We start from the raw sequence: 9,601 nt of genomic DNA, 5'->3' as shown, positions 1-9,601 counted from the left end.
ATAGGCTTGAGCTCAACTGTGAAGTCGGTACATTGTGTTAAAAGCACGGCCATATTGCACTTCTGCTTATCTATTCAAAATGCCACATTACAAGTGGCTGGTGCTTATAATCTGTATGGTGTGCTGTTGATAATTGTGGATACTGTAAAGGGTAAACAGTCTGAACTCCACTCCTGCTGTTCCTGTTCCCCAGGTAGTAAGGCTGAGCGTGTTACATCCAATTATGAAGTAAAGCATAATGCTACTAATAGCAGCTATATAATTTAGTTCGGTCCTCAAAGACCCTGTTTTAACCTATGAAATTGAAAAATTGTTTTATTCACAATTTGCTTTTTGTTCATTTTTTTCCAGGTGCTTTTTCATTTCTTAAAATTATAATTATTAATTGGGCAAAGAAGTATAGGCTGGGTAAATGGAATTATTCTTGAACCTCATAACATTCCCCCCATCAAAGCAGGTATTTTCCATCAGATGGTGGCTGTTCAAGTACCCTCCCATAACACACTTGGTGATTCAGAAATGACCCGGTGCTGGGTTAGACTGTCTCTAAGGCTGGTGGGCTCTTCCCCGTTGCTGGAAGGGCTTACAGTCAAGACAGGGCTGGCCCCCAGCCCCTTCCACCACCAAGCCTCCGCTTTAGCCTCCAGAGGTCAGCATAGAATTCAAGTTAAAAGTGATTTCCAACCCATATTTACAGAAGAATTATTTATCCCACATATTACCTCAGGGACTTTATAAAGAGCTCATTTGAGTCTCCGTATATTAGTGCATTGTGAGTGAGCAGGTCAGCTGACTCAGACTGAGTAATCAACTTTCCTTATCCCCAATCCCCGAGGAAAGAATGTAGCTAGCTTGGCCCCCTCTTCTCTCTGTAAAATATTTCAGTGAGTTCCCTCTATTTCTAGGGCGACTGGCAACAAAGGTGTTTACAGTTGGTAGATCCTGGCAAGTGGGCATGGATTGGGAAGTCCGAGAAGGCTTTTCCTCGGCATTTTAAAATAACTATTATTAGATTAAAGAGGGATGCTGAGTGAGGGACCTGTGTTTAGGATTAACACTGTCAATACTTTGGCGGCCACAAAATCCACAAGGCCTTTTCTAAATAGACAACTAATCATCTGTGAACAGAACAAATGCCATCTAAGAAAACAGAATGAAGGCACTTTAGTGATTGTACCACCATCAGTTCTTAGGAAAGTGGATTAGAAAGTAGACTGGATTGGCTTTATGTTCCCCAGTAGGAAAGGAAAAGTGGGCTCATGGCTCCTGTCCTTAACAGTGAGGGCATGCCACAGTTTGGGAACGTGGCTTAGAAGAGACATGCACTTCAAAAAGATTCAGGCAGACCAACTCAGGAGAATATGATGTTGGAGCCATTCATATAGCTTTAGGGTAGGGGCGGAAATCTGTGACTGATTTGAAACAATAAAGGAATTGGTTCCATGTATAATTAAAATAAATGTTTATTTTCTGATCCTTATACACTAAAAAAATGAATTAACAGTTGCCTTAAAAACACCAACTTCAAAAATATCGTCTTTACAAACAGCAAATTACTATTTGTGAAAATACAAATGTGACTGTCAAAATTATTCTAGGCAAATGAGGAGAAAAAAGTCCACATTAGGTTTGAGGACTTTGGCTTTTAAAATGTTATCACTTATGCTCAGAACTTCACCTGAGCAGTATCAAATGTTTCTGCTCTAATTGTCGGAATATGTTCTTCTCCTCAGAGAAAAGAATTTTTAAATCATCATTAATATTAAAACCCTAAGGAGCACCTGGAGAGCCTTCCAAACATCTCAGGCCCCAGAAGCCTGTCCCTGTACCCAGGTGTTGCAAGGTCTCCAAACAGCGATCTGAAATGCCTGCCTGCCTGCCTGCCTGCATGGTGTGGTGCTTCTCAGGGAAAGGGAGGATCTAGAGCAGAAACTTCCATGTCCAGTGACTGGTATGGGGAGATGAAGGAGCCCAACTCTCCCTCCAATCACAAACACGCAGTTTGGTTATTCATGAAAAAACACCCTACTCCCACCTAAAACAAAACAATGAAATTGTGGATTCTGTGAGCAGAGAAGACATTTCAGAGTCGCCATTTTTATGAAAAAAAGACTCCCATCTTCGTGTATAGTAGTTATGCCAATGCCATTGAGAACTAATTTGAGTTGCTTTTTTGTGATTAATTTTTCCACAACTATATATTTAGGTAAAAAGTCTTAAATATATTATAATCAACATTAGTATCAACTTGTAAAAATTCCTAATCTGAATCCTCTTACTTATTTTTTCTATTATTATTTACAGTTGAAAAAGGAAAACCCAGATATCTATGAAGAAAACCTTCATTACCCCCTTCTGCTTATTTTAACCCAAAATGGATAGAAGAGTAAGCTTCTCAGAAGATGAAGAAAACATCTATTACCCAGGGAATAATTTTATGAAAACAGGAATCTGCAATGGATATAATATGGTTCCCTGAGATTTTTGAGGCCCCAGGACTCAGGGCCCCCACCCACTCTTCAACATTCCACACATGGGCTTGGGTTAGGGACTACGCAGGAGTACCCACATCATCTCCAGCCATCTCCGCCTCCCTCCTTCACCTCCTCTTTTTACAGTCTGCTTGTTGCTTTTCTTATACCAAACCTTTGTTTGTCTTTAAATATGTATAAGCAGGCTGTCTGAGATTTGAATTTGACTTGTGAGCAACCTAAATATTTTTCCTTCTAAAACAGAATTTCTTTTGGTGATTCCCCCCCTCCCACCCCCCCCCCTTTAAAAAAAAAACAGGTTTTTGTTCTGTTTTGGTGATGATAGTTTTTAATCTGTAAACATAGCAAACATCATGATTCTTTCCTGGTTAAAAATAAAATAAAATACATCTTTCTGCTCTCCCTCTAATAAATTCTATTAAATTTGCCATCTCTTTCTCTGTCTCTCTCTTCCTCTCTCATTCTTTTTTCCCCTTAAACAGGATGTTTTTTTCCCTATAGATGTATAAGAAATGACTACATCAGCCCAAAGCCTCATAAACTGACCGTTTGTCCTCTGGACACAATAGCGTGGCCAGCCCTCTGCTCCTCCTCTCCAATTATGTGTGATTAGTCTCAGTGTGCTGTGTCAAGGAGGGGGAGTGTGCTGAGTGCTTATTATCTGTTTAGGTACAAGAAGAGCACATTTAGGCTCTGGCTATGAATGAAAAGTGAGCCTTTATCAGGGCTTAAATCTAACTGCTGCTGTTCTCCAGGCCTCTTTCAAAACAGGCCCTTTCCAGAGAAATTTTGAATCAATGGTTGATAAACTAGATTGCAACCAGGGGGAGTTTTAAAAAACTCAATCACACAATTATCTTATTTAAAATAAATATATATTGTTAGATGCTGTGATTCAAGAGTGTAGCAAACATTTAATAGGTGCTACCTAGGAGGAGGAGAGAAGGACTTTCCTACAGGGAGCCCAAGCCTGCCCTGCCCAATGCACCCCCAAGATGCTCTAATGCCTTTTGTGGAAATTCAGATGTTTATCTGTAAGGAATCATCTGTGCCCACTTTGGCAGTAATGTCATTAGGTAGGTTAGCTACATATCCTCATATCTTTAGCAGAAGCAAAGTGTGTTTTCAGTGTGATACAATTAAAGTGGTGGTGGGGGGTGCTGAGGGGTGCATCCTTTTGCATGTTAAACCAACTTAGCTGTCATAAAAATAGCGACTCTGAAATGTCTTCTCTGCTCACTTCTATCATCAAACAAATTTTTCACCACCAGTTTGCATGTCCTTGTGTTCCCCACTTCTTCTGCTCCATTAGAGCACCTAGATGGATCTCAGAAGGCATAGGTCAAGTCGCAGTTAGATCATACATTTCTTTCTCACAAAAACTTGAATTGCAATGCCAAGTGATGGGCTAACATCACAATAACAGCAATTTATTCCTCTTTGGATAAAACAGCAGTCTATTCTCAGTGCTAGATAAAGACCAGGGCAATGCAAACCAGCCATTTAGCTGAGTAGTTCAGCTAGTGGCAGCTCTCCTTTGGTGATTGTATAGGTTGCACACTGGCTTCATATTTTCTTGTTTAAAAATTAGAATTTGGAATGTTTTAAGAGGTAACTCAAGTAGTTCCATTTATCGTGATGAAAATACAGAAAAAAAATGATTTCTTCTGTAAAACCTGCAACTAAATCTGAAAAAAGGAAGCCCATCTCTGTAGTGGCACCTAAGATGATCTATTTTTTTTCCCCTCCTTAAATGTAGAACAGCAGGCTCAGGCCCTTGAGAATATTTCTTTTTTTCCTCTCTCTCATTGGCAAGAATTCAATTTGCATTTGTGTGGTGTGAATATAGAAACCCAGGGCTTATTTCTCTGGGAGAAATTGTATTTTATTTATTTATTTTAATATTTATTTTTTGGGTGTAGATGGACACAACACGATGCCTTTATTTTTATGTGGTGCTGAGGATGGAACCCAGGTCCCGCCTGTGCTAGGCGAGCATTCCACCGCTGAGCCACAATCCCAGCCCCGAGAAATTGTATTTTAAAAAGTAAACTACTAATGTATTTAAAATATATATATCTGAGCCGGGCATGGTGGGGGCATGCCTGTAATCCCAGCAGCTCGGGAAGGTGAAACAGGAGGATCACAAGTTCAAAGCCAGCCTCAGCAAAAAGCTAGGTACTAAGCAACTCAGCGAGACCCTGTCTCTAAGTAAAATGCAAAATGGGGCTGGGGATGTGGCTCAGTGATTGAGTGCCCCTGAATTCAATCCTTGGTGCAAAAAAAAAAAATACAAAAAGCAGCTTTTTTTTTGTACCAAGAGATACCTAGCAAAGAAGTATACTTAGCCTCATGTAATTAAAACCTAGAGAATATCCTGTCAAATGTTTACCATTTTGTTAAGTCAGTTCTTTGTGGAATTCTCACTGGAAATATCTCTAGTCTAGGTCTTTAAAAGTTTATTAAAAAACTGTTGTCATATATTATTGAATAATTACAAAGTGTTCTTATTTCTCACATTTTAATAGAATGTTGATATTAAGAAAGAAAAATATGACAGCTGTAAAAAGTTTATCCACTTACATTTCTTTTGAACTTTGTGATTATTCCTATGCATCAGTATTGGGTTATATAATTGCAATTGAAGTGGCCTATTCCATTACTGTCTATGTAATTATACATGTGTTTGTTTCAAAGGGAAGCCTACCTACGTAGGAACTCATAAGTATAATGATGGTATTCCTCTTCTTTGTGTGTCTTTACCTTTGATAAAATTCATGGTTTTCCTTTGTCCTACTAAGTAGATTTGATTGGGAGTAAGAATGTTCCTGATATCCCCCATGGGCAGTTCCAATACAGTGATATGAACAGCCACATACAAGTTGGTTATAAGAAATATATTTTATTTTATAGCAAGACATATGCTGTGAATTGGGATAAAAATGCTAGAACAGACTACCTAAGAGGTTGATGCTATTTTGTATAAATTGTGTATTTTGTTGGCTTTTTGACTGAGCATGAAAATGTAACTTCCATTAGGGAAGGGTAATTTAGGTGCTCAGTATTCAGCAGAAAACTTGTCGGGGCCATAAAAGCTTTTCTGGCTGGTTCCTCGGGTGTTTTCAGAGGAGAGCTGCCCGCCCCTTGCTGATTTTCCCTTTGGCTTCAGTATGGGCTGAATTTACCACTGCATACCTGTTGAATCAATTTGGGGGATCCAGCAGTTAACTGAGTGAAAGGAAGGATTAGTGGCCCTCTGGAGCCCTATTTCAACAGCCAGGTGTCTGTCCTAAACTAGTTAACTGCTTTTGACAGTTGAAGAACCTGGTTTTATTGCCATGGGCAGCAGGTAGTGGTGGTTTGTTTTTGTTTTTATTTTGCCTTCTCTCCACTATCAAGTAGGGCATATCTTCTTTTAAGGGTTAGGTGTTTTTGTTTTAATAGGAGTGGACTGTTGTCTTCCTTCAACCCAGCTTCCATAGATTTTTGTCCTTGTGCTTAGTCAGCATTTGATTTGTGCTCCATGTATGCCAGACACTTGGGTAGCATTGTTTGGCAAGACCCTTTCACTGAAGTCTGGAGGGAGAGGCAGGATGCCCACACAGGGGCCGGAGTCAAAGTATATGGAGACACACACACATACATACACACCCACAGGAACACTGGGCAGTTAGCCCTGAGACCTGGGCTCTAGTTCCCAGATTCCCAGGCAACCCCCACCCAGATCAAAAATCTCCTGACTTCAGACTGCATGAAACATCATAATTATGCTGAGTGTATTTTATAGAGAAAGGATGTATTTGAAAGTCAGACTGATTTTAGGCAGAGCAAATATTTTTCTCTAAGTGGACTGTTTCCAAATTAGGAAGAAGCCTATTGGTGCTTAACAAACCAGTAGGCCTGAAACAACACTTTCAATTCTCAGATTTCATTTCAACCAGAGTCCACTGCCCTGGCTGTGGCTAAACGCTCACTGTTCTCTGCCCTGGAAGTCGGTGCATTTGGAGTCTGTATTTTGCTTTTTTTGTCTCCCTGACTTTTCAATTAATACATTTTTTAAATAGATAAAACAGATCATACTGTGACTTTTAAAATGTCAACAAGCTTGTAAACAGAAATGTAATAAAATGGCTAATAGGAGATTCAATAGTTAATGGAGGGCCTGAAGTGTGAGCAAATACAGTAGCTGTATATTGGAAACTGTGCGAGTGAAGATGGCTTTAGTATTGCAAACTGAGGAAGAAAATTGTTTTTAATTAGCACCTTCATAAGAACTGCTGATTAATACTGTTTTGTTTGGTGAAAAGCTTTCAGCTGAGTAATTTGTACAGCCATTACAACAGTTTTGTTAGAGCGGGACTCCTGTTGTTAAACACAAACAGCAGATGATAATGGTGGAAGATGAGTTTGTCATGTAACAATTTACCTTATTGAAAAAAGCTTTATATAAAACCCAATACAGTAGGTACCAGCAGAAATCACATATTTTAAATCCTTCCAAAATTGCAGTGTTCCATGCTTGTGGGTTTTTTTTTCCCAGGGACTAGAAGCAGATTTTATATCATTTATAAAATTATATACACAATTTAAAGGTGGTGTAGCATGGACAGGCCACTTTCTCAGCAGCGGTTTACATTGGAGCAGTAAAGTGGCCATGTATTCAAACACCTTCTAACTACACAAAGCAGGCTAACAAATGGAAGCCTAATTAAATAATGTTACTCAGATGTAAATTTGCATTGGAACTGGATGCAGGGAAATAAGAATTGATGTTTTTGCTTGAGGTGGGTTTATCACACATAGGATCTGTTTAAAAAAAAAAACTCAACGGAAGTTTAATTAACCTTTTTTTTTTTTCCTGGCGATGTTTTAACTGACCAGAGGAAACGGTGCCCATTCAATGAGACCTGACCAGGGAATAAGAGGCACATTTCCATGAACTCCCATCAGATATTTCACTAGCCAGAAGCATGGGAACTATTTTTTTTTAATACAATGCAATGGTACAGCATATTTGCATTAAAATATTACACTACCCAAGACTGGTAAGAACTGTAAATTATTGTAGTGGCGTAATAGAGCATGATTTTTTTTTTTTTTTTAGACAGGCCTTCGGGGTAATAACCAGGGTTGAGGCTCACGACAGTGCCAAATAAGCTTTAGACAGCATAATAGTCTGCAAAGAAAGCCACAGAGCACTAATGTGAAGGAAGAGCTGTCCACCACATGCAGCAAAAATCACCAAAGGTCATTTTATGGTAGCAATTGTGACATAAAATTGGTGGTCATGCTACATGTCTAATACTCAGCACAGCTTTATAAATGATGGGCCCCTAGCGATGGCTGTCATTAAGTGCTTTCATCATAATAAACTTTAAACTGTTGGCTTTATGAATCGCCAGCTAGCTTCAGCTGTTCGTTGGATGGAGCTTGCAGTGCCTTAAGTGTGACAAGACCTATTAGGAATTGCAACCATGTTTCAAGCGTACTTGGCTTCCCCACTCCTGGGGTGATTGCTGCCTATTAAACGGCGTCTGGGAAGATTTTCCTCCAGCAATCTCTGATCAAGAGCTTTTTTGGGCTTTGACCTGCATTTCCTTCAAGACTTTCTCTGAGGAGTTTTATAAGAGCAAAACTCCAGAGGATTTATAGCCACTTCTGATTAATACCTTTCCAGTTTTTCTAGCAACTCTCCCACTGCTGCATAGAGAAAAGCTTTCATTGTTCCTGAGGTGCTTATTTGTGACCTTTTCTCTGCTTCCTGATTCCCTCTAACGTGTTCTCTCTGTGAAATCCTCGGGGTGGAACCAAGACAGTTGGTGAAGTTGTTACAGCTGGAGAGACAGAGAAGGAAGGAGGGAGTTCTTTTATGTTTTTAAAGGATTCCATGCAGAGCGGCCTGGCCCCGCCCATTTAAATGCCCGCTGTGACGTCACCCGCCGTCCGCGGTACCCAACGCATCCTTAATGAGCCCTCGGTGTAAATTGAGCCGACACATAAAGATTTCATGATTCAAATTACACTTTCATTAACCTTTAGCATGGGAAGTCTTTTAGTTTCTATAAATCTTACAGTGACCTACCGTCTGTCCTACTGATGTGAATAATGGATGTTTGGGGAGTCACTCTTTAAAAACTCAGGGTGTTTAATTTACGAGGGCTAAATACATATTTCAGACTCACTTAGCAAGAACTTTAGCTACTTCTTGATGCTTTTTCTAACTTGGATGTGCCCTCCCGCCCCTCCCCACACCCGTCGTTTTCTTCTGCGTAACAGACGTTTGGGCGCTGGCGAAAGCCCCTGTCTTCCCATTCTCCTTAGTCTGCCTTTTTTACGTCTAGGGGTGGTGAGGGGAACGTCTCAGGTGTGCCCACTGCACAATTAAATTATCAAACCTCCGAGGGACGGATTAGAACTCAGCAGGGAACACCTGGGGACTCCGGGGTGGCTCTCGCCATTGCCAAGGGAGGGTCTGCCCACTTGGTAGGTCTCGGTCCCAAACTTGGCTTCCCAGATAAAGTGTGGCGGGCTCAACTCTTCTTCTCAAGAGGAGGTTTCCACGGCTGTCAGAGTGAACAGGAAAACCATTAGCGACTGTGTCAACCCGAAGGGAAAACAGGAGTTGGAGGACTCGTGGCTTTTCGCCTACAAAGCCGTGCGCCCGCCCCACCCCGCGAGCCAGCCAAGAGTGGACAAGTGCATTTGGAGGCCGCTGCCCAGGTGCAAGGGGAGGGGGCGGGGCGGGCTGCAGAAAGCCCAGAACAAAGGCGCCTCCAGGGGCCTGTGCGAGGTCACCTGCTGCCTCCAGGGCAGATTAAGGAGGACTGGAGAGGGCACTTGGAGGAAACGCTGGTGCTGCTGTACTTCTTTGGGAAATCAATTCGTCCCACCCTAAATAGGGCATTTTTGCCTTCCCTCTTTGGGAGTCCCAGGCCAACGGGCTTCCAGGTCTCAGAATCGGGTTCTCAACACGCCCCCCCCCCCCAGTTTGCAAAGTCTCCACCTTTCCCTGCCCGTGCCCTCTGCGAGTCAGTGTCTCTCTGTGGTCTCCACCTCCCCCCCCCCCCGCCAGCCCACCTCCGCTTTCTGCCACGTCTCACTTCCCTTTT

At 41.4% G+C, this 9,601-nt stretch overlaps 1 protein-coding gene across 1 annotated transcript in view; it reads left to right on the top strand.

Annotated features, from left to right (window-relative positions):
* Positions 1-2,933, top strand: part of Camkmt (calmodulin-lysine N-methyltransferase) — a 413,208-nt gene extending 410,275 nt beyond the window's left edge. The window contains exon 11 of the mRNA XM_046424938.2: positions 2,305-2,933. Within this exon, the coding sequence (XP_046280894.1) occupies positions 2,305-2,382 (78 nt within the window). The 3' untranslated portion in view covers positions 2,383-2,933. The remainder of the gene's footprint in view (positions 1-2,304) is intronic.
* The last annotated feature ends 6,668 nt before the right edge of the window (positions 2,934-9,601 follow it).

The sequence above is a fragment of the Marmota monax genome, unplaced genomic scaffold (genome assembly GCF_021218885.2).
Source record: "Marmota monax isolate L192 unplaced genomic scaffold, Marmota_monax_Labrador192_F-V1.1 WCK01_AAM20220418_F8-fsc00015, whole genome shotgun sequence".
Taxonomy (NCBI): Eukaryota; Metazoa; Chordata; class Mammalia; order Rodentia; family Sciuridae; genus Marmota; species Marmota monax.
Note: the sequence above shows the minus strand (reverse complement) of the source record. Positions and strands in the feature narration are given on the sequence as shown.